This window comes from Panthera leo, chromosome D1, assembly GCF_018350215.1.
Source record: "Panthera leo isolate Ple1 chromosome D1, P.leo_Ple1_pat1.1, whole genome shotgun sequence".
In the NCBI taxonomy this organism is placed as follows: Eukaryota; Metazoa; Chordata; class Mammalia; order Carnivora; family Felidae; genus Panthera; species Panthera leo.
This window is the reverse complement of record NC_056688.1, coordinates 32,841,926-32,867,471: the sequence shown is the minus strand read 5'-3', so window position 1 is coordinate 32,867,471 and position 25,546 is coordinate 32,841,926. Positions and strand designations below refer to the sequence as shown.

At 34.2% G+C, this 25,546-nt stretch overlaps 1 protein-coding gene across 1 annotated transcript in view; it reads left to right on the top strand.

The window, feature by feature from the left end:
- ARHGAP42 (Rho GTPase activating protein 42) overlaps window positions 1–25,546 on the top strand; it is a 303,324-nt gene that overhangs the window by 206,298 nt on the left and 71,480 nt on the right. The window contains exons 6-8 of the mRNA XM_042904225.1: window positions 10,882–10,992; window positions 21,254–21,358; window positions 23,489–23,618. Of these exons, the coding sequence (XP_042760159.1) occupies window positions 10,882–10,992; window positions 21,254–21,358; window positions 23,489–23,618 (346 nt within the window). The remainder of the gene's footprint in view (window positions 1–10,881; window positions 10,993–21,253; window positions 21,359–23,488; window positions 23,619–25,546) is intronic.

The following is a 25,546-nucleotide window of genomic DNA, read 5'->3' as shown; positions in this document are numbered from 1 at the left end:
ACTTACATTTTTTTTATTTCCTTTTGTAGAGATAGAGACAGAGTGTGAGTGGAGGAAGGGGCAGAGAGAGAGGGAGAATCTGAAGCAGGCTCCAGGTTCTGACCTGTCTACACAGAGTCCAATGTGGAGCTCGAACCCACAAACCATGAGATCATGACTTGAGCCAAAGTTGGACATTTAACCGACCTAGCCACCCAGGCGCCCCTGAAGTACCAATACTTATATCAGACAAAGTAAACTTTAAAACAAAGACTAATAAGAGACAAAGAAAGATATTACATAATAATAAAGAGGACAGTCCAATAAGAAGATGATAGTTATGTGCCTAACATGGGAGCATCCAAATACATAAAGGAATTAATAACAAACACAAAGGAATTAATTGATGGTAACACAATAGTGGGGGATTTTAATACCCTACTTACATCAATGGTGATACGATCTAAACAGAAAATCAACGAGGAAAGAATGGCTTTGAATGACACACTGGACCAGATGGATTTCTCAGATACATTCAGAACATTCCGTCTTAAAACAGCAGAATACACATGCTATTCTTTTTTTTTTTTTTTAACTTCAAATTTTTATTTAATTCTAGTTAGTTAACATACAGTACAATATTGGTTTCAGGAGTAGAATTCAGTGATTCATCACTTAACATACAACACCCAGTGCTCATCATAACAAGTGCCCTCCTTAATACCCATCACCCATCTAGCCCATCCCCCACCCACCTCCCTCCATCAAACCTCAGTTTGTTCTCTATCTTTAATAGTGTCTTATGGTTTGTTCCCTTGTTCTCTTTTTCTTGCCCTCCATATGTTCATCTGTTTTCCTTCTTAAATTCCACATATGAGTGAAATCATATGGTATTTGTCTTTCTCTGACTTATTTCGCTTAGCGTAATACACTCTAGCTTCATCTACATTGTTGCAAATGGCGAGATTTCATTCTTTTTTGATGAAAGAATAATATTCCATATATATATATATATATATATATATATATATATATATATATATATATATATATAAACACACACACCACATCTCTTTTTCCATCCATCAGTCAATGGACATTTGTGCTTGCTCCGTAGTTTGGCTATTGTTGATAATGCTGGTACAAACATCAGGGTACATGTACCCCTTCACATCAGCATTTTTGTATCCTTTGGGTAAATACCTAGTCGTGCAATTGCTGGATTATAGGATAGTTCTATTTTTAACTTTTTGGGGAACCTCCATACTGTTTTTCAGAGTGGCTGCACCAGTTTGCATTCCCACCAACAATTTAAGAGGGTTCCCCTTTCTTTGTATTGTTGCCAACACCTGTTGTTTCTTGTGTTATTAATTTTAGCCATTCTGACAGGTGTGAAGTGATAGCTCTTTGTGGTTTTGATTGGTATTTCCCTAATGATGAATGAAGTTGAGCACCTTTTCATGTGTCTGTTAGCCAACCATCTGGAAGTCTTCTTTGGAAAAGTGTCTATTCATGTCTTCTGCCCATTTCTTAACTAGATTACTTATATTTTGGTTGTTGAGTTTGATAAATTCTTTATAGATTTTAGATACTAATCCTTTATCTGATATGTCATTTGCAAATACCTTTTCCCCTTTTCGTAGGCTGCCTTTTAGGTTTATTGATTGTTTCCTTTGCTGTGGTGAAGCTTTTTCTCTTGTTGAAGTCCCAATAGTTCATTTTTGCTTTTGTTTCCCTTCCCCCTGGCTATGTGTCTAGTTAGAAGTTGCTCCAGCTGAGGTCAAAGAGGTTGCTGCCTATGTTCTTCTCTACAAATATTTTTAAGTTTATTTATTTATTTTGAGAGACAGAGAAAGAGAAAGAGTGTGCATGAGTGGGGGGGGTGGGTGGTGCAGAGAGAGAGAGGGAGAGAGAGAGAGAATCCCAAGCAGACTCTGTTAGCAGAGGCTTGAACTCACAAACCACGAGAGCATGACTGGAGATGAAGTTGGACGCTTAACTGACTGAGCAACCCAGGCACCTCTCCTCTATGATTTTGATGGTTTTCTGCCTCACATTTAGGTCTTTCATCCATTTTGAATTTATTTTTGTGTATAGTGTAAGAAAGTGGTCCAGTTTCATTCTTCTGCATGTTGCTGTCTAGTTTTCCCAACACCATTTGTTGAAGAGACTTTTTTCCATTGGATATTTTTTCCTTCTTTGTCAAGGATGAGTTGACTGTATAGTTGTGGATCAATTTCTGGGTTTTTTACTCTGTTCCATTGATCTGTATGTCTGTTTTTGTGCCAGTACCCTACTGTCTTGATGACTGCAGCTTTGTAATATAGCTTAAAATACAGAATTGTGATGCCTCTTGTTTTGTTTTTCACTTTCAGAATTGCTTTGGCTATATGAGGTCTTTTCTGGCTCCATACAAATTTTTGGATTGTTAGTTCTAGCTTTATGAAGAATGCTGGTGGTATTTTGATAGGGATTGCATTAAATGTGTAGATTGCTTTGGGTAGTGTAGAACTTTAATAATGTTTTTTCTTCCAATCCATGAGCATGGAATGCTTTTCCATTTCTTTGTGTCCCCTTCAATATCTTTCATAAGTCTTCTATAGTTTTCAGAGTACAGATCTTTTACCTCTTTAGTTAGGCTTATTCCTAGGTATATTATCGTTTTTGGTGCAATTGTAAAAGGGGGTTGATTCCTCACTTTCTTTTTCTGCTACTTCATTATCGGTGTATAAAAATGCAACAGATTTCTGCTCATTGATTTTATATCCTGCAACTTTTCTGAATTCATGTATTCTAACAATTTTTTGGTGGAGTCTTTTGCAAATAGTAAAAGTTTGACTTCTTCCTTGCTGATTTGTATGTGATTTATTTCTTTTTGTTGTCTGATTGCTGAGGCTAAGACTTCCAGTACTATGTTAAAATGTAATGGTGAGAATGGAGATCCTTCACTCATTCTTGACCATGGTGGAAAGGCTTTCAGTTTTTCCCCATTGAGGATGATATTAGCTGTGGGTCTTTTGTATATGGACTTTATGATGTTGAGGTATGTCCTGTCTATCCTTACTTTGTTGAAGGTTTTTATCAAGAATGGAAGCTGTATTTTGTCACATGCTTTTTCTGCATCTTTTGAGTGGATCATATGGTTCTTTTCCTTTCTTTTATTAATATGGTGTATCACATTGATTGATTTGTACCTATTGAACCAGCTCTGCAGCCCAGGAATAAATCCCACTGGTATGTACTGTTGGATTCGATTTGCTAGTCTCATGTTGATAATTTTTGCATCCATGTTTATTAAGCATACTGGCCTGTAATTCTCCTTTTTTTTAAAAAGTGGAGTCTTTGTCTGGTTTTGGAATCAAGGTAATGCTGGCCTTGTAGAATGAGTTCAGAAGTTTTCCTTCCATTTCTATTTTTTTTTTTTTGGAACAGTTTGAGAAGAGTAAGTATCAAGTCTTGTTTAAATGTCTGGTAGAATTCCCCTGGGAACCCATCTAACCCTGGACTTTGGTTCATTGGGAGATTTTTGATAACCAATTCTTTTTCTTTGCTGGTTATGGATCTATTCAAATTTTCTATTTCTTCCTGTTTCCGTTTTTGTAGTTTGTATGTTTCTAGAAATTTATTCTTTTCTTCCAGATTGCCCAGTTTGCTGACATATAAATTTTCATAGTATTCTCTTATAATTGTATTTCGGTGGTGTTGCTTGTGATCTCTCCCATTTCATTTGTGATTTTTTTGGATCCTTTCTGTTTTCTTTTTGATAAGTCTAGCTAGGAGTTTATCCATTTTATTAATTCTTTCAAAGAACTAGCTCTTAATTTCATTGATCTGTTCTACTTTTTTTATTTGTATATTGTTTATTTCTGCTCTAGTATTTATAATTTGCCATCTGCTGGCTTTAAGCCTTATTTGCTGTTCCTTTCCTAGCTCCTTTATGTGTAAGGTTAGGTTGTATATTTGAGACCTTTCTTGCTTCTTGAGGTAGGCCTGTATTACAATAAACTTCCCTTTTAGGACAGCCTTTGCTGCATCCCAGCGGTTTTGGACTGTTATGTTTTCATTTGTGTTTGCTTCCATGTTACTTTATTACTCAGTTTTTTATTTCCTGGTTAACCTGTTCATTCTTTAATGGAATGTTCTTCAACTTCCATGTATTTGCGGTCTTTCCAATTTTTTTCTTGTTGTTGACTTCAAGTTTCATAGCATTGTGGTCTGAAAACATGCATATGATCTCAACTTTTTTGTACTTTTTGAGGGCTGATTTGTGACCCAATATGTGATCTATTCACGGGAATGACCCATGTTCACTGGAAAAGAAAGAATTCTTATGTGAGAATATGTATTCTCATTCTTTTTGAGAGCACATAGAACAATCTCCAGAATAGATCACACACTATGCCACACAACAAGCCTCAACAAATTCAAGAATATTGTGGTCATACCATGCATTTTTTCAGACTACAACACTATGAAACTAGAAGTCAACCACTTGAAAAAATCTGGAAAGACTACACATGCTTAATGGTTAAGTAACATGCTATTAAATAATGAATGAGTTGACCAAGAAATCAATGAAGAATTTAAAAATTACATGGAAACAAATGAAAATGAAAATATAACAGTTCACAACCTTTGGGATGCAGCAACAGTGGTTCTAAGAGGGAAGTTTATAGCAATACAGGCTGACCTCAAGAAGCAAGAAATATCTCAGATATACAAGCTAAAGGAGATAATAAAACATTGCCTAACATTACAACTAAAGGAGCTAGTGATAGACAACAGACCAAACCCTGAACCACAACAAGAAAAGAAATAATAAAGACTAGTACGGAAGCAACTGATGTAGAAACTAGAATAACACTAGAACAGATCAATGAAACCAGGAACTGGTTCTTTAAAAAAAAATAAAATAAAATAAAAAAATAAAAAATAAAATTGATAAGCCTCTAGCCTGACTTATCAAGAAAAAAAGAGAAAGTACTCAAAAGAATCACAAATGAGAGGGGGGAAATAACAACTGACCCCACAGAAGTACAAATAATAATAAGAGAATATTATGAAAAACTCTATGCCAACAAATTAGACAACCTGGAAGAAATGGATAAAGTCTTAGAACCATATAACCTACCAAAACTGATCCAGGAAGAAATAGAAAATTTGAACAGATTGATAATCAGCAAACAAATTGAATCAATAATCAAAAAATTCCCCAAACCAAAAGTCAGTACCAGATGGCTTCACAGGCACATTCTACCAATCATTTAATGAAATTAATACCTATTCTTCTCAAAGTATTCCAAAAAATAGAAGGTAAGGAAGACTTCCAAATTCATTGTAAGAGGCAAGCATTACCCTGATATCAAAACCAGAAAAAGACATCACACACAAAAAAGAGAACTATAGGCCAATATCTCTGATGAACATACATGTAAAAATTCTCAAGAAAATACTAGCAAATAGAATTCAACAGTATATTAAAAAATCATTCACCACAACTATGTGACATTTATTCCTATGATGAAATGGTGGTTCAGTATTCACAAATCAATCAACATGATACATCACATTGATAAGAGAGGGGATAAGAACCATATGATCATCAATGGACACAGAAGAAACATTTGACAAAGTACAATATCCATTCATGGAATAAACCCTCAACAAACTGAGTTTAGAAGGAACACACCTCAATATAATAAAGGCCATATATGAAAAACCCACAGTGAACATCATCCTTAATGGGGAAAAACTAAGTGCTTTTCCTCTAAGATCAGAAATGAGACAAGTATGTCTCACCAGTTTTATTCAATATAGTACTGGTAGTCCTAGCCAGAGCAGACAACAAAAAGAAATAAAAAGCATCTAAATTGGTAAGGAAGAAGTAAAACTTTCATATTTACAGGTGACATGATACTCTATATTGAAAACCCAGAAGACTCCCCAAACAACTGCTAGAACTGGTAAATGAACTGAGTCAAGTTTCAGGATACAAAATCAATGTATAGGAATCTGTTGCATTTCTACACAACAATAATGAAGAAGCAGAAAGAAGAATTAAGAAAACAGTCCCATTCACAATTGCATCAAAAATAATAAGATACCTAGGAATAAACCTAACCAAAGAGGTGAAAGACTATACTATATACTCTGAAAACTAAAAACACTGATGATAGGAATTTAAGATGATCAGAAAAAAATGTGAAGGCATTCCATGCTGATGGACTGGAAAACAATTATTAAAATGCCTATACTAGCCAAAGAAATCTACATATTCAGTGCAATCCCTATCAAAATGCCAACAACATTTTTTCACAGAACTAGAACAAATAATCTGAAAGTTTGTATGGAACCACAAAAGACTCTGAAGAGCCAACATAAACTTGAAAAAGGAAACCAAAGCTTAGAAGCATCACAATTACAATAATATCCTGCTGCATGTGACACTGAAACTTACAATTATTAACACATAATAAGTATTGTAAGTTTCAGTGTCACATGCAGCAGGATATTATTGTAACTTATGAGAAGATAATATACATAGTTGGTGAAGGTATGGGAAACTGAGTACACTTTTGCTTTTATGGTGGGAACATAAACTCATTCATTCAATCCTGAAGTAAATTTGGCAACTTATTTCAACAAAGTTTAAATGTACAGGATAATTGAAATCATTTTTATTGGCCGGAATTTACTTAAGAGGAATTCTCAGACATGAGCAAAAAAAATAAATTGTATAAATATATTGATACAAGAGTTATTCACAATGCAAAATTTAGAAACATGTGAAAATGGCACAAATGAGTGATTGGAGTAAATATACCAATATAGCTTCACCAAAATGGAATGTAATATGGCTGTAAAAAGTTTTATTTGCAAATTATTTAAATACATTGAGAAATACTCATTGGAATGTACAGTATTATCCAGTTTGTTTAAGTTGGTGTGTGTTCCATATAAAAATATTAACAGTAGGATTATAATTCTTATTTTTATATTTATAATAATGAATAATGAGTAAGCTTCAAATAATGAATATATATTACTTTCATAATGAGGAAAAAATATAGGAGAAAAAGTTTCTCATAGAAAAACTTTTGGTTTTCCATGTATCACTAAATAGTCTTTCAACAGGTTCCTCTTATCTCCACCTCCTAAATGAAAGGACTTCCTTAGATCTACCATTATGCCTCTATTGTTATAGAGTGTGTGTCCCTGAAATCTCTTCTTCCATACTCTCTGTAACATCTTAATGAATGTCTCATGGGTCATGATTTCATCATATCTCTCCACCTGCATTGCCTGGTGGTTCCTGGTTCAGACTATCATTTAGTGAATGTGTGAAATTTCACATCACGGTTTTCTCAGATTTCCTCCTACTTTTCATTTCTTTAATTCTCTATTAGTGCTGGTATTATCTCTTATCAAAATTATCTTTGACTTTTTCTCCTCCTTGCTTCTCACACCCACATCTTTCAACTTCTTTTTTTCTTACTGGGATATATAAACACCTTTACCCCTAGAAGTCTTTTATTATCACATGTACCCAGCTTTGCCATTTAATCAATATATTCTACTGTCCCCACTTTAATCTTCTTGAAATGCTACTTTGACAAATCAACATCTTCCTCAAGCTTTTACCCTGTGTATATGATGAAGTTGTCACTCATGCTATCTTACTCCTTACCTCTCATATTTGATTATTCTAAACCTTGCAGTCTACTGAAACATAACTTTTCTTGACTATATTCCCTGTCTTAAACTGTTCTCCTTTTATCTCTGCCTACTGTAAACCCCTCCATTCTTCAGAGTCCAGCTTAAATTCTTTCTTCTTTGTGGGTGATTCGACAAATGTCACATCAAGTTTTTTCTTGCCTTAAGTTAACATAAGTAGCTTATTGTATCTGAGGAAGAATTTAAGTATCTGCAGAACTATATGGTTTTCTTAAGAAATTAACTTTTTTTTTAACAGAATGACTTTACTGTCCCCTTTGTCTAGTAAACAATAGTTTATACATATTGTTCTGGCATGAATATTACTAATGCTCCCTATTAGTTTTAAAAGTTGGGACAAGGAGCACCTGGGTGGCTCAGTGGGTTGGGCATCTGACTTCAGCTCAGGTCATGATCTCACAGCTTGTGAGTTCAAGCCCCGCATCAGGCTCTGTGCTGACAGCTCAGAGCCTGGAGCCTGCTTCAGATTCTGTGTCTCCCTCTCTCTATATCCCTCCCCGCTTTCTTTCTCTCTCTCTGTCTCTCTCAAAAATAAATAAAGATTTAAAAAAATAAAAATAAATAAGTAAATAAAATAAAAGTTGGGACAATAAAGTGTATGGTTATCCTTCTTATCCAGTACAAAATATCAAGCAAAAGTTGCTGGTGGATATATGAGCAAAAGTGCCTTCTACTGAACCACACACTATTAGCATAAGTACAAAAAGGAGTCACCTTAAGTAAAAGAATGCCTTTCTAAATCTTGTACTGGAAAGGTAATAAAGTACAGTATTCCTTTAGCTCTGTACCATCTGGATGACCTTTCAAAGCAGGTTTTGTATATTGAATATAGTTGTCTAGATTGGAGATGATGGAAAACATCTATTACCGGCAAATGGTAAGATCCATTATTCTCTTTTATCCTTCCTTGCACCCCCATCCCCCATCTTTTCATGACATGGGATTGTGCATGGCAAATAAGTTTCTGAGTAAATGACAATGCTCTTAGGTCAGGGGTCCCCAAGACCACCCCTAGGTTTGGTGATTTGCTAGGAGGATATAATGAAAAATCAGCGGAAGATGCATAGAATGAAGTCTGGGGGAAAGCAGGCACAAACTTACAAGAGTCCTCTTTCAGTGGAGACAGATAGAGCATGTTTAATTCCCCCAGCCATAAGTTGTGACAACACGTGTAAAATGTTGTCTATTAGAAAGAAACTCATAGACTGAGTGTCCGTGGTTTTAATTGGGGGCTCCTCACATAGGTACTCTCTGTGTGTCATATCCTTAAATTCCGGACTCCCAGAAGGAAAGCAGGTGTTCAAAATAAATCATATTGTTGGCACAATTTAGGAACAGTGAGCTACTCTTACCATTTAGGGTGGTAGGTACCCTCCTGAAATCCATTTTCCCAGATACCAGCAAGGACTAGCCTTGTAAACAGGCCTTTCAGTGGAGAACATTCAGGACTACTGTGCCATCTTCACAGCTTTGTTGACCACAAATAGCCATCTTAAGCTCTAAAGGTGTCTAGTAGTCTCTATAGTTTGTTCTTATGTGCTAGTCAATATAAGCAATGTCATTATTTTTTAAAGTAAATAAAAGCTTCAGAGGTAACTTGTGGAATGGAATGTTATCTCTGAGACTGAAATTATTCTCACATCCTTTACATCCCGTGCTGTACTGGAGCGTTCCTTTGGAGAGCTGATTTTCCCATCTCTCTCCAACTCTCACATTCAGTGATGCTGGGTTTGTGGTTTGGAATTGGCTATTTGGGAAATATATACACCATTGAAACCAGCAAATACTACAAATCAGGTATGCCCACCAGAGAGCCAGTTGTTAAACATTGATTAGCATACCACCACCTATATACCTCCTTACCATTGAGTCTGTAAATACCGTGTTCCTTGAAACAGTCATAAGAAAATAAAATGATTTGTATGAAATGCTGATACCTAAACAGTCTTCTGGGAGCTGAGAAGTTTCTGGTCCAAATTTCCTACCTGATTTATATGTTCTTTTTATATATTAGTTCGGGAACTTGGAATTCTCAACTTTAAAAATACCTAAAATGGGTTGCTAATAATATCGGGCTATTTTTTATTTATATAAATAGATTTATAGCAAATAAATGTAATTATTATTAAAAGTGTTTCAAATGAAATTTTAAGATGCTATGATGCCCAAGCCAGCAAACCTGATTTTCTCTCTTTTAAAGCTTCTTTATGTGAAATTAGCATTGTTAAATGGATCCAAAAAGCAATTTTCTGCTCCCAAATTATTGTTGGTGGATACTTAGTACTCCAGAGAGCCCATTCTTTTCATCTGCTTTTAGTAATCTCAGCTGGCAGGTAGGAGTGCAAAACTGGAAAAGAAAAGTAAAATCATGCTTATACTAGTAAACCAACGTCAGTTTTAAAGAGGACATCAGAAGATGATAGTGAGCATAGAGGAGGGCAATATCAAAAAAAAAATTATCTCAATAACACTTTCTCACGCTTTATCAGTAGAACCTTATTGCAGTTATAAATAATAAATGTGCATATCATTGATGGAGCATCGTTCACTGTTTTAGAACCATTGAATTTTTTTTTGCCTCTGCTACGTGTATTCCCTTTCTAAGAGTTTACCTAATGATATGACTCTGCTGAATATTCTCAAATGATTCTCCCTCAGTTAAAATCCAAAATTTGTTACATAGCATCCAAGATTTTTTAAAGTATGATGCCAACCTTACTTAACCGTCCTGTCCTCCACTTTTTACTCTGCAGCCAAACTCTGTCAGTCTCTTTCATGCCTCTTTACTTTTTCATCTTTGACTGCCAGTTGTTCATCTTAAGATCCAACTCATACCACCATTTTCTTCCTGAGTCTAGTTTCTTTTCCTATGATCCCATAGATTTTCATATACATTTAGATGCCTTTTCATATTTTTTGTACTGAATGTGGTACACTTACTCCCTGCTGCCCCTTCATACTCCATGTCCTGTAAACTCTGGTGGGCAAGGACTTTGTTTTCCTAGTTTCTGTATGCCCAAAACATAATAATAGAATTGCTATATTAAAACTTTTTGTAGCACTTAACTTTTAATAGAGATATTGGAATAGAATAGGATTTGAGACTTTTTCTACATAGAGCCATCAATAATTACTTTGTGTCATGACTTGCCTTTTTTTACTCCTTAGGCAGATACACTGATTGACCGAGAGCATCAAAATTTTTATGAAGCATCACTAGAATATGTCTTTAAAATTCAAGAGGTTCAAGAAAAAAAGAAGTTTGAATTTGTTGAACCGGTAAGTTTCAGTTTCCCTACAAAACAGTAGTTCTAACATACCGTATGGAAAGAAATGGCAATGTTTTTCTGTTGAAAATTGTGATTTTTTTTAAAAAATGAACAAAAAGGAAGGGAGGAATAGAGGAGGGAAAATAGGTGGAGTTCAGGGCACTATTAGGGCAATGGAACTATTCTATATGATACTGTAATAGTGGATACATGTCATTATACATTTGTCAAAACCTACAGAATATACAATGAACAAGGTAAACCCTAATGTAAAATATGGATGTTAGTAATAACGTATCAATACTTGGTTATCATTGTAACAAATGTAGCATGCTAATACAAGATGATAATAATTAGGGTGTGTGGGTGGAGGTTGAAGGAATATATGAGATCTCTTTATAGTCTCTACTCAATTTTTAAATAAACCTAAGACTGCTCTTAAAATAGTTTATTAATAGAAAAATTAAAAGATTAAAAGGACTTACATTATATATACCTAAGTAAATATAGCTCACCACTAAAGCGACCTATTTACTAAACCTTTAGGTGAAAGGAAAAAACATAAGGATATATTTCTCCCTTTGTTTCATTCCACTTCCCTGAAAGTCTGGGATCTGCCTGACTTTCCTATGAGGTAATGTAAAAATTAATGGATTCCTTAATATAAATTGCAGTACAGGAAAAAACAGGTAGCTGGTCTTTATAAATTTACTTCATTTTCTTAGCATTTTTCCCCCAAGTTATACCATAATATGTTATAATATTGCCTGAGTAGGTGTCTTCATAAAGCATCATCTGTGGTGAGTAAAGGTAAGTTCTAGAAGTCAAGATGATCTTCAGTTAATATATAATGTCAATTCCCATGAGAGGAGCAATAGTTAAATACATAGGTAATCTAAATGATTATTTAATCCATATTTTTCTTCCTATGTCAGTTTTTTAAAAATGTGTTTATAGTTAAGTAATAAAATACCTGTTCCTGTTTAAGGGGAGATAGTGAGGAAAAGGAAAAATAATACACATTTTAAAATATATTTGATGAAATTCATTTCTTGTGGGGAAACCATTAATGATTCCCTAAGGATGATGGGAAACAGAGGCAGAGCAGAGCCTGGGAAAAGTTCTTAGACCCTGCCTGGCTATCAGCCACTTCTGTTTCATTTTCTCTCTTCAGCTGAAACTACCTCACTCTTTCCTATAAACTGGGCACTTGGCAAGCTTGTAAGACTAAACCTTCAGCCAGACAAATTTAAGGAACTGAAGACCACAACACAGGCTCAGGAATTTAATTTTTACCTTTTATTTGGGATAACAGTCTTAACTACAAGTTCTGTTTTTTCAAACAAACAGCTAAGTCCTTAAATCCCTTAGAATGAGTTAGTAACCTCTTATTTAGTAGATGTTTTGGGTATCTTATTAAATTTTATATGACTTAAGGGACCTTCTAAGGCTTATCTGTGGCTCATTGAGATCTAGGCAGCCTAACAACCACCAGTTTGGGAAGATGACAAATATTTAAAATTCCTATTCCCTTCTCATTTAGCCCATCTCTTTATCCACCTCCCCTCCAGCAACCCTCAATTTGTTCTCTATAGTTAAGAGACTATTATGTTTTGCCTTCCTCTCTTTTATCTTATTTTGTTTTTCCTTCCCTTCCCCTATGTTCATCTATTTTCTTTCTTAAATTCTGCATATGACTGAAATCATATGGTATTTGTTTTTTTCTGACTGATTTTACCTAGCATAGTACACTCTAGTTCCATCCATGTTGTTGTAAATGGCAAGATTTCATTCTTTTTGATGGCTGAATAATATTGCATTATATATATATAATGTGTGTGTATATATACACATATATATGTTTGTATATGGATATGTATATACAGATATATGCATATATAATACCACATGTGTGTGCATGTATGTATATATATACACAATATACATACACACATATACACATATGTGTGTGTGTATATTGTGTATATATATATATATATATACACAATATACACACACACACACACACCCCACATCTTCTTTATCCATTTATCAGTCGATGGACATTTGGGCTCTGTCCATAGTTTGGCTATTGTTGATAGTGATGCTATAAAACATTGGGATGAATGTGCCCCTTCGAGTCAGTACTTTTATATCCTTTGGATAAATACTTAGTAGTGTAAGTGCTGGATTGTAGGGTGGTTCTATTTTTAACTTTTTGAGGAACCTCCATGCTGTTTTCCAGAGTGGTTGCACCGTTTGCAGACCCACCAACAGTGTAAGAGGGCTCCCCTTTCTCTGAATCCTCACCAACACCTGTTATTTCTTGTGTTGTTAATTTTAGCCATTCTTACAGGTTTGAGGTGATAGCTCATTGCAGTTTTGATTTATATTTACCTGATGATGAGTGATATTGAGAAGTTTTTCATGTGTCTTTTAACCATTTGTATGTCTTCTTTGGAGAAAGATCTATTCAAGTCTTCTCCCCATTTCTTAACTGGATTATTTATTTTTTGGGTGTTGAGTTTGATTAAATTCTTTACAGATTCTGGATACCAGCCCTGTATCTGACATGTCATTTACAAATATCTTCTCCTATTCCATAAGTTGCCTTTTAGTTTTGTTGATTGTTTCTTTCACTGTCCAAGTGTTAAGCTACTACAGACATAACAATAATGTCAAAAGGGAGATTATCTGCTTTTGCACTATAGTTGACTATGGGCAACTAAACTACAGAAAGCAAAACCTCAGCTAAGTGGGACACCACTGTGTTAGAAATAAATATTCCTACAGTGTCATTATTTCAAGGAAAAGCTGGTTCAAATACATAGAAAAACAGGGGGCATTTATGTTTTTTTATTAAACTATATAATTATTTTAACAGTATACAGAAAGTAAGCTTTTTATTTAAAAAAATTTTTTTTAACGTTTATTTATTTTTGAGACAGAGAGAGACAGGGCATGAACGGGGGAGGGGCAGAGAGAGAGGGAGACACAGAATCAGAAGCAGGCTCCAGGCTCTGAGCCATCAGCCCAGAGCCCAATGCGGGGCTTGAACTCGCGGACCGCGAGATCGTGACCTGAGCTGAAGTCAGACGCCTAACCGACTGAGCCACCCAGGCGCCCCCAGAAAGTAAGCTTTTTAAATTCAGTATTCATTAGGTATATAATTTTAATGGTCACCCCCCCCATTTATATATCTTACATTGAAAGTGATTATAGTTAACTGGGGTTTCCCCCCCATTTATATATCTTACATAGAAGGTGATTGTAGTAGCGTAGTTAACACTATTTAGTGTGGTAGCAAATAGCCACATATGGCTATCAGACATTCAAAATGAAAGTCTAGAATAAGGTGGGTGGTAAATAGGAAACACCTACTAGATTACAAAGGTTTGGTACAAAAAAGTATATAAACTATCTCATTAAAATAGCTTTTATATTGCTTAAATATTGACATGATAATATATTGGATAAATTGTGTTAAACAACATATTAAATTTCACTTGGTTTAAAAGTTTGTGTTTTTTTTTAAATTTTTACCGTTTATTCATTTTTTGAGAGACAAAGAGAGACAGAGTGTAAGTGGGGGAGGGACAGAGAAAGAGGGAGACACAGAATCTGAAGCAAGCTCCAGGCTCTGAACTGATAGCACAGAGCCCGACACGGGGCTCAAACTCACAAACCGTGAGATCATGACCTGAGCCAAAGTCGGATGCTTAACCGACTGAGCCACCCAGGTGTCCCAAGTTTGTGTTTTTGTTTTTTGTTATTTGTTTTGTTTTGTTTTGATTTGTTTATGTGGCTACTAGGAAACTTAAATTTTCACATTGGTTTGCATTTATTCACATTATGTTTCTGTGAAACAGTGCTAAAAAAAGTCCTTTCAGATTTGGCAGCATGATATGTGAGTTCAGGTCTAGAATGGGAGGAAAAGATCAGAGAGAGAAAAACATCATCTCCTGAATCTTGTTCTTAAGATCCTCCTTCTTCTCAGAGTTGCTTGGAGCTTATGAGAATTTTGAGAGATTAGAGGGAAAAGCTTCTGAAGTATGCTGATCATGAACAGCTTAACCTCAGAGAGTTGAGCCCTGGTGTATTTGAAATACATTGTGGTACAGGAAAGTTTGTGGCTCAGAAGCCCAAAGAATCTTTTTATGACTTAACTCCCTTATGGTTCATTCAGCTGCAGTTTGTGTATGTTTTGATTACATTCTTTTGCAAACTTAGCTGGAACTAAAGTTTTGTGGGCAACTACTATGTGTAATGTGTTTTCTCTGTGTTATTTCACATGACCCACAAGATAGCTTTATTATTAGGTAGTTGTTATTTTTCCAGATGAGGAAATTAAGTCACAGAAAGACTGTTAGTTGCCTGAGGTCACAAACTTAAAGAGAGGGAGACACAGGAATCCAGAACCCAAAGCTGACGTCCTGTATAGTATCAACTTACTGTGTTGTAAGTTACCTGATTACAAAAATTAGTCCTTCCTTAACACTTGCTCTGACCAAATAAAATATATGACTACAAAACATTGTATCGTAAAGCAAGTATTTTAATTCCTTGAAAATAGGAGATTGATCTTTACTTTGGTAAAGGTGCTTGAATCAATGTACATAATTGTGCATTTATTCATTCTTCCATCCTTTTTTAATCATCTTTTTTAAAAAGTTGCCCCCTCCCCTTGGCTGCAGTTGACCCACCCTTTTCATTAATTGACAGACAAGTATAATGGCTGAGAGGCATTAAGATGGAATTTGGCTCCAGTCTTAACAGCTGTATAAATCTGGCTTGTTTTTCACTCTGTGTACCTTAGGTTTTTATCTGTAAATTGGAAATAAAAAATTGTAGATTCCAGGATTGTGGTAAGGCGCAACCAATACAGGTAACATACAGAGCAAGTGCCTGGTGCATCATTAGCATCAGTAAGTTTTCAGCTGGTATGGAGCTTTCACATTGACTATTAGCATTAGATACAAAAATAATATTAACGAGTTTTTTAGTGTGACTTCAAGGCCAGATAGAACTTTTTCAAAAGCACATTTTTTTAATTTTAATATGCTTTTTAAAAAATACACATCTAAATGCTGTAAGAGTATGTTTTTATTATTCTTTTTAGACTTCATTTTAGTCTTTTTGTATTATATTTAAAATATGAAAAATGAAAATAAACCATTATTGGGCCACCTCGGGTGGCTCAGTCGGTTAGGCATCTGACATTTGATTTAGGCGCAGGTCATTATCTCACAGTTTGTGAGTTTGAGCCCTGTGTCTGGCTCTGTGCTGATAGTATGGAGCCTGCTTGAGATTCTTTGTCTCCCTCTCTCTCTGCTCCTGCCCCACTAGGCACACACAGTCTCTCTTTCTAATATAAGCAAATATTTTTTAAAATGATAAAAAATAAACCATTATGTGTAAACTAAAAATATTGTTTTTGATATTCTGTCCTGAGTCTCCTAACTTTAATTTTAAATCTCTTGCTAAAGAAAATTTCACTTAATCTGCCTAATATGCTTATTATATCATGAAGTATACTAGAAAATACTTCTTGGGTTGTCTAAAGTTTGAATAATTAAATTAATTAAATTACTAAATATTACATACTAAATTAAAGTCAGATAATATATAGACCTGCAGTCTTGAAAGTAAAACCTTTTTGCGTTTTCAATATACATTAGCTTTAATATATAAAATTTAACTTCGGGTAAATTATAGTGAGCAAATAAGACAATGTCATTTATTTTTTCAAAACTTTGTAGGCCTGAGGGTTAAATTTGCTAAAAACCTAAATACAGTTATTCTATAAAATTGAAACAATAAAGCCAACCTATCTTAAAATCTGTATTGGTCCTTGGATTTAGTTCTGGCTACTGCTACTGAAAATTTCCAATTTGCAAAAGCAGTTAGATAGTGAATAGAATTTACTGCAAAAGCAGTTACATAGTGAATAGGATTATAGGGTAGCTCCATTTTTAACTTTATGAGAGACCTCCATACTATTTTCCAGAGTGGCTGCACCAGTTTAACATTCTCACCAGCAGTGTAAAAGGCTTCCCCTTTCTTTGATTCCTCACCAGCACCTGTTGTTTATTTGATTATATTTTTATACTGTTTCATTTCCATTCAATAAATTACTCTGAATATCTAAGTATTAAACTTAAAGCACTTAATAGTTATTTTGAGACTGTCATCTAAGATATTTATCTCTGTTTCCTCTGAATAAGGAATAGCAGAAAGTACAAGTTTAATAATTCACAGGCTGGATACTTGGATGAAAATTGATGCCTTTGCCCTATGTTGCCAATCATAGAGTTTCCAGTCGCCAAATGTAGAGGTTTTTATATTAGATTTGGATTTCTTTCACTGCATTATAGTATTCTGTGTAAATTCAGTATTCTGAAGTAAATTTTATTTTTTTAAAGTAGCCTTAATTGGGATGTAATTCACATACCATACAATTAAGTCATCTCAAGTTAACTTTTGTATGGTGTGAAGTAAGGTTCCAACTTCATTCTTTTGCATATGGTTATCCAGTGGTCCAAGAAACATTTGCTGAAAAGACTATTCTTTATCCCTTGAATGGTCTTGTTGTCCTTGTTGAAAATAAGTTGACCTTGATATGTGGGCTTATTTCTAAATTCTCAATTCTTTTTCATTGATTTAATGTCTATACTTGTGCCAGTATCACACTATATTGATTACCATTGCTTTGCATTAAGTTTTGAAATTGAGAAGTGTGAGTCTAAATACTTTGTTCTTCTTTTTCAAGATTGTTTTGATGGTCTGGGTTCCTTGCAATTCCATATGAATTTTAGCATCAGCTTGTCACTTCTTATTATAAAGAAGTCAGCTAGGCTTCTCATAGGGATTGCATTAAATCTACACATCATTTGGGGAGTATTGCCATATTAACAGTATTAAATCTTCTGATTAATGAACATGAAGTATTTGCCTTTTATTTAAACTGTCTTTAATTCCTTAAACAGTGTTTTATACTTTTCAAGTTACAAATTTATACTTAAAAATTATTCTTTGGTATTTTATTCTTTTTAAACTATCATGAATGGGATTCTTTAATTTCATTTTCAGATTATTCACTCCGAGTATATAGAAATAAAGTTGATTTTTATATATTGATCTTGTATCCTGCAGTGTTGCTGAACTTGTTTATCAGTTCTAGTAGTTTCGTTAGTGGATTCCCTAGGATTTTCAGTGATCAACTTCTTAGGAGATAAGGAATGGATCACATTATAAGAGTCTTTACATCTCAGTTCTTCTTATTTAGCAACAGTCCAGGAATTACTGCATCAGTTGCTTCAGGGCTCTTCTCCTCACTCCCATGCTAGCCCCAGCCCCTTTTCTTACTTTTCTTTTCCATTCACAGTATCAATGATAACTGTGGGTCCTTAAGACTTGAAACCTGGTGATTGATGGGATGGGGAATTATGAATGTTTTTCCTTTGCTGTCTTGCAGTGATTTTTGCTAAATGATTATCTGTAAATGTAGTGTCAACATTTATATTTGGTCAGGTTATTGGAGTCGCAAATAGTTATTTGATTCTAAAATCCTTGGGAATAATAAAGTGCTATGTAAAGCTTTTCTGGTGATAAAAGTGATTTAATATGAAAACCTAATCTATCTCTTCAGTAGTTTTTAGTTATTATTATTTTAAAGTTCAGGTTTACTTTAAGGTAAGCTGAGACAGTAATCTTTCCCACACTGCTCCACCCACTCAGTCGAATTGAACACAGAAAACAGCATATAGGAGATGGAATTCTTAAGCTTTTTAGGCTGTCCTATTAAGTTACCTTAATTTAGTCTCATGGAATCTGTTGAGGATAAAATAAACTAGTAGTTATTCAAGCCTTAAAAAGTTTGACTCTACTGCCATCTAGTGGCAGTTATTTCATACATGTGGTCTTTATTTTTTTTTTTTTCAACGTTTTTTTTTATTTATTTTTGGGACAGAGAGAGACAGAGCATGAACGGGAGAGGGGCAGAGAGAGAGGGAGACACAGAATCGGAAACAGGCTCCAGGCTCCGAGCCATCAGCCCAGAGCCTGACACGGGGCTCGAACTCACAGACCGCGAGATCGTGACCTGGCTGAAGTCGGACGCTTAACCGACTGCGCCACCCAGGCGCCCCATACATGTGGTCTTTAAACTTTCACAAAAAATGCTTGCAAAGTAGGTGTGGAACAAAAGGAAAAGGTGGGTGGGTCTTTGTAGATAATTTTTTTGTATCTCCCTCCAAACTGTTGTTTCCCTAGGGGATGCTTAGCATGTATTGTCTGCTACTGAGCAAATCTGAATTCTGCTAGAATATGCCAATATGTTTATTTATTTAGACAGATCTTGGGGAATTTGATGTTTTATAGGAATACTTTCTATAGGTATTCTTATCTTCTTTATAAGTTTAATTAAATTCTGTATACTTAGGATAATATTAGAATAGCATCTTCCTTGTATGGCGTGTAGCTAATAAGATAGTTTAATTGGAGACCAATTGTAGACATTAAAACATGAAATAATACGCCTTCAAACTACTTCATAAACTATTATTCATATATTTAAAATTTAAAAGACTAATTTTCTATATACTTCAAAAGTATATACTTCAAAAGAAGTATACTTCTTATTTGTCTCTGAAAACTTACAAATCTGTATATCCAAATCTCAAAAAATTAAAGATATTCTTAACCCTATTTTAAGATACAGTTCTTTTTAATTAGGCCACAATATGTGCACACTATATATTGGATATTTCAGCATATCTACATCATTTTAGCAAAGGATAATCTATTGAGTATTTAGTTTTGATAGTAATTATCTGTTGATATATAATTGACAGTGTAAAATAATTCTAAAATTGGAAAACAATACATTTTGACATCAGGAATTGTTAAACAAGAGAAAGGAAGTCTTTAAAATATAACAACTTAAAACCAATTTGAAAGTACTTGCTTTCTGACATGAGCATAACTTAGTAAGAAGTTGACTTGCTATAGGAAGAAAAGCATTAAGTCCTTGTTTTCAGATAGAACCAGTAGTTATTTCTTGGAAATTATAACACATATACCACTTGGTGCTTACGCCAAATCCCCAGACATAGGAAATGGTGGGGTGTTTATTCACATATCAAAATTTCAAACTGTATTTCTTCTTTAGTTCAAAATAATAGCTTACCGACATAATATGCTGTTTGAATTAAAAAAAAAAAAAAAACATGGGGCGCCTGGGTGGCTCAGTTGGTTAAGTGTCTGACTTCAGTTCAGGGCATAATATCACAGTTCATGGGTTCGAGCCCCTCATCGGGCTCTGTGCTGACAGCTCAGAGCCAGGAGCCTGCTTCAGATTCTGTGTCTCCCTCTCTCTCTGCCCCTCCCCCACTCACACTCTCTCTCTCTCTCAAAATTAAATAAACATTAAAAAATTTTTAAAAAGCATTATTTCTCAAAAGTATTTTCTAACTTTATTGTAGGAAGAGATCAAATTGGTGGAGAAGTTTGTAATAAAAATCCCAGTGAATTAAATGAAGAAAGTTAATAATGTTTCAGTTGTAATTACTCTTGGTAAACAACCATGTCCTGTAATGGAGAACTACTCTTGCTTTATGAATTAGACCCTAATAAATAAGTACATATGAGTTTGGGATTGGAAGGTTAGGATAATAAACATTGTGGTTTCCTAAAGAGGATTTTACTCTAATTCTTTAATGAAAGATCTGTATCCAGTTCCAGGTTGTTGCTCAACTCTTCCCTCTGATTTCAGTTCTTCTTACTACTTGCTGAAATGTTGTCTATTTAATACCCACATCAGTACTGCCACGTTGAGAAATTTTTCTTAATTTTATCTGGCCAAATTCTTATTCCTTCCCTTGGGTACTCCTTATCTCCAATTTGCTGGTTTGTCTTCCTCACATCTGCACATGTTTATCTCTCTGTTTGGGTTAGAAGCTCTAAGGTAGGAACTATGTCACTTTGGCTTTTATCCTAATGGTCTGTCCTGGATATTTCTTCAATGCATTTGAATAGTAGAATAGTTAATAGAACAACTGTCCCAGTCACTGTTTACCAAAAATGAAGTAAAAATTAGCTTTTGTGGTTTGTTTCAAATTCATAACTCTAGTTTCTGCTTGCCGAACAAAGGGAGTTGAAAATTTATTAGGTTGAGGAATTAGAATGAAATATAATTTCCCAATTTATTGTTTGATGGTCATCTTTTTTTAAAACATATTTTCATAGTTTCTTTCATTTCTCTGTGTTTGCAGCTTTTGTCATTCTTGCAGGGTTTATTTACTTTTTACCACGAGGGATACGAACTCGCCCAAGAATTTGCACCATATAAGCAACAGCTTCAGTTCAACTTGCAGAACGTAAGACTATACCTATTTTTACTGCCTCTACTTAGTGAATCAGATGATGACAAGGAAACTAATTATAATCCAGCCAAACCTTGGAGTAGGTCAAAAATTTACCTAATTTAGAAAAGCCATTTAATAAATTTATTAAAATATTTTTTTCTAGCTCCTGGTTAAAAGTATACCAGGAAAGAGCTAATCATATGTTAGAAAAAGTTATGCTGGCAAGTTTCATAGAAATAAATATTACTGAGATATACATAATAGATACTTGGAAGGTTGGAAACTTTTGCCTTTATTCAGTGTTCTCATTGATTTACTGAGTGACCTCTGGCAAGTCTTACTTTCTGAAAGGGTAACATTTCTATATTTGTGAATTTAAGAGGTTGTACTTAAGCACTGAAGGAATGTCCTTTTTCTCTCTCAAATTGTATATAACAAATATGATATTTTTATTTGAATTTGAATATGGTTTTTAAGGACTCATAATAATTGCTTTAAAGCTTAATTGAGAATTATTTACAAACATCATATTTTTGTTAGAGTTTATTTTGTAAGTTGTCTAATCCTTTTAATGTCCAGTTTCATAGTTATATAAATTCAGATTTGCAGATGATTAACATCACTTACATTAAAAAAAAAATACAAAAACGTATCCAATCCATTATTGGATTATTGAACCTGACAAGAAAGTTCTAATTGTTGAGAATTTTGTATGAATGAACTTATTTCTGAAACCCTGATAATCTAGTACTCTATAGCCAAAATAGTTTGGAAAGTTTTCACTTCTTTTTCTGTAAAAAGCTTGTCTTTCACTGCTTATCTGATTCTTGCCATTGTGGAGATGTTCAATAAATGGAACTATGGAGTTGGAATGTCCCATGAGAAATAGGTAATTGGATTTATTTAATTTATATTTTGGGTTTTAGCTTTTTTTTTAATCTAGATTTTCTAGCAGAATCAGTTTCACATGCAAGCCATTTCATTGTTTTTCAATATGGAACGCATTTGGACTTCTTCGTAAATACTAAAAGGGAAAATGATAAAGGCCAAAATATTTTTATTAAGATTCCTGGGATTCAAGAACAAGAGAGGAATGTAAAGAATTGGAAATTTTTCTGATCCTTATGTTTAAAAGAATTTGAAAAAAAAAGTTTAAAAAGTAGCAAAAGTGACAAGAAATTTTCCTAACTTACTTTGGGATTCAATTATTTTATCATGGGCCATAACAAATTTTAGAGTTGGGTGGTGATAATTTTTATATTTCCAAACATATTGCTTGCTTCCAAACGTATTATTGAAATAATGTGGCCTGAATACAAAAGAGAGAGAAAAGCTTTAAGCTTTCTATGTCTTAAGTAAACTTGCTGTAATGTGAGTAAACTATTTTTTGTAATAGAAGATGTTAGAACTAGGAAACCCATTCGTTTTTTTGTTGTTGTTTTTTGTTTTTAATTCATTTAATTTATCTTTTTAATTTACATCCAAGACCCAACAATTGCACTACTAGGTATTTATCCAAGGGATACAGGTATGCTGTTTCGAAGGGACACATGCACCCCAATGTTTATAGCAGCACTATCAACATTTGCCAAGTATGGAAAGAGCCCAAATGTCCATCGATGGATGAATAGATAAAGTTGTGATATGTGTGTGTGTGTGTGTGTGTGTGTGTGTGTGTGTGTGTGTGTGTATACATACACACGATGGAAACCCATTCGTTTTTATGAGTTAATTTATATACTGACCTCATGATTACTATTTCAAGATAAGTCTGCTTTTTTACCTTAGGTATTAATGAATATAAAACTCTACTTCATAAATATTACATTTTTAAATGTTATGATTTGAACCCTAAGGAATATTGTTAGAGTAGGAAATAGGAATAAAGTATATACATGCACCCCACACACACACAGATTAAAAAAAACGAAAAACATGCAGAAGCTTATTCAGGAAAGTTTCACTAACGCAATTCAAAATCAGACCATAGGACTCAGCATGTATGATCAACGATGTGGTGAATAGTGCTGAGAGAATCAGAGTTATCCTTTGCACCATTCGTAGTTTTGAAACTTCACACTGGAAGTTCCTCAAAACTGGTAGGAAACAATGAATGAAATTATTGTTTCTATTTACTTAAAGACAAGGAATAATTTTGAAAGTACTCGACAAGAGGTAGAGCGGTTGATGCAAAGAATGAAATCTGCCAACCAAGATTACAGACCACCCAGCCAGTGGACAATGGAAGGCTATCTTTATGTCCAGGAGAAACGTGAGTCACAAAGATGTAACTTAATGTCTCTTATAATTAACATTCTGTTTCTGTGAGATTTGACTTGGTTAGTGTTTTTTCCTTCAAATAGGGAGACTACAGTTCCTTACAGCTTTATCATATTTAGTCTGCTCTCCCACTACCACCATCAAAGTGAGGAAGTTTTTCCACATTTCGCCATCAGGATCTCCAAGTTGGCATATTATTGAACTTGGAACTTACAACCTTCACTGATGGTACGGTAACATGAGTTCAGTTTTAGAATTTCATTGTGATAACTAATCTCAATTTAAAGTTTGATGAAAAATTGAAATTCAAAGCCTTTATCAGTATGAATCACCCTGGTGACTATAATACTTTTCTTTTCCCACAGCATTATTTCATTTAATTGTGCTCCATCAGTTTTTAGGAGTAAAATTGGCAATCATGTAATGTCAAATTGGCACTCTTTACTTCCTGAGGTTAGGAAATAAGCATCAGACACAACAGGACATTATTATAATTGCCTCACACTAAGAAAGTTTTTCTCACAAAAATTAATAAAAACCCATCCAAACTTGTATAACTAGGACTCTTTCTGCATGGTGCTTGCATTGAATGGAACAAGTTGGACCAAATTAACTGTTTCAAACCAGATATACCCTAATGCACCAATCTCCTACTGTTTGTGGTAAAGGAACAGTTGTCTTTATTTCCAATCCATTACGGATCTGTCCGTAAAACACAAAGTCATGTGCTTGAATTTTGCAGTAATGCCAAATCACTGTACAAGTTTTGAAATGCTTATTTTTATTTTCTGTACTATTCTCATATATTGAGACTCAAAAACTACATAGAGTAGCACTACTCTGAAGTCTCCATATCAGTAGATGATAGATTAATGAAGTTGTTTTGGTTAGTTAGTAAGATGTTACAGTTAAAAGGTTTGAGATGAGAAAGCTGGAGATTCTGGGTTGGCTGTGAAAGTTTTTGACATAATGCAATATGATTACTAAAATGCCAGCACACTTTATGTTTGACATTCTTACTCAGGTGATGCTCATTTGTTGGATAGCAGTGTACAAGCAAATAATGATTAGTTCTAACAAACTCAGCAAATATCTGTTACTATACGGGTTAGATGATAGAGGGCTGCTGGCTCAGGAGATCTGGATTTGAGGATTTTCTCTTTCATCACGATTGACTTTGACCAGTGTGCTGTCTTTGAATGTCAAAATAAATCTAATGACCTGCCTAGCTATTCTGTAATTAGACCATAATACATTGTTTTCACCATAATTTCATGAAAAAAACCTAATTCATTTGTCACATACAAGGTATATGGATTTAACTCAGGACACTAAAGAAATTTTTGAATACTTGTTTTGAATAACTTCTTCAGATTTGAAAACCTCAGTGTGAGGGTACATTGAGCTTACATTTTGCATCAATAAAATATTTTGCTGAGCAGAAAAATGTATTGATAGAGAGGCTTGTTCAAATGTGTGTAGTAGAGGAGGTGCCATCCTCTTGCTTAAAGATTTTTTTTTTATTCATTACAATTCAATAATGTTTTATGGCTTGACTTTTTTCTTTTTTGTTTTTATTCCCCAGTATTACACAGTTGCTAAAATCCTTATGGGTACACAATATTTTGTTCTAAGAAAAGAAAGATGGATTACCTAGCTAAATTCTTTTGTACATTAATTTTCAAATACATCATGTTTATTTGCTACTTGCTAGTCCATCTCTTGGGCAAGGGTGTAGTTTACTTGTTCTCCATTTGTTGGACATTTGAGTCTAACTATAAGCATAGGCCCTTTAATAACTTGGAGACTGCATCGGTGGACAAAATTCAGTATTTTGTGCACCCATCTGATGTTGGTATCTTGTGTTTTAAGATACATGACTTCCCCTCTGGGTCAGTCGTAGATGATTATAAAGCCCTT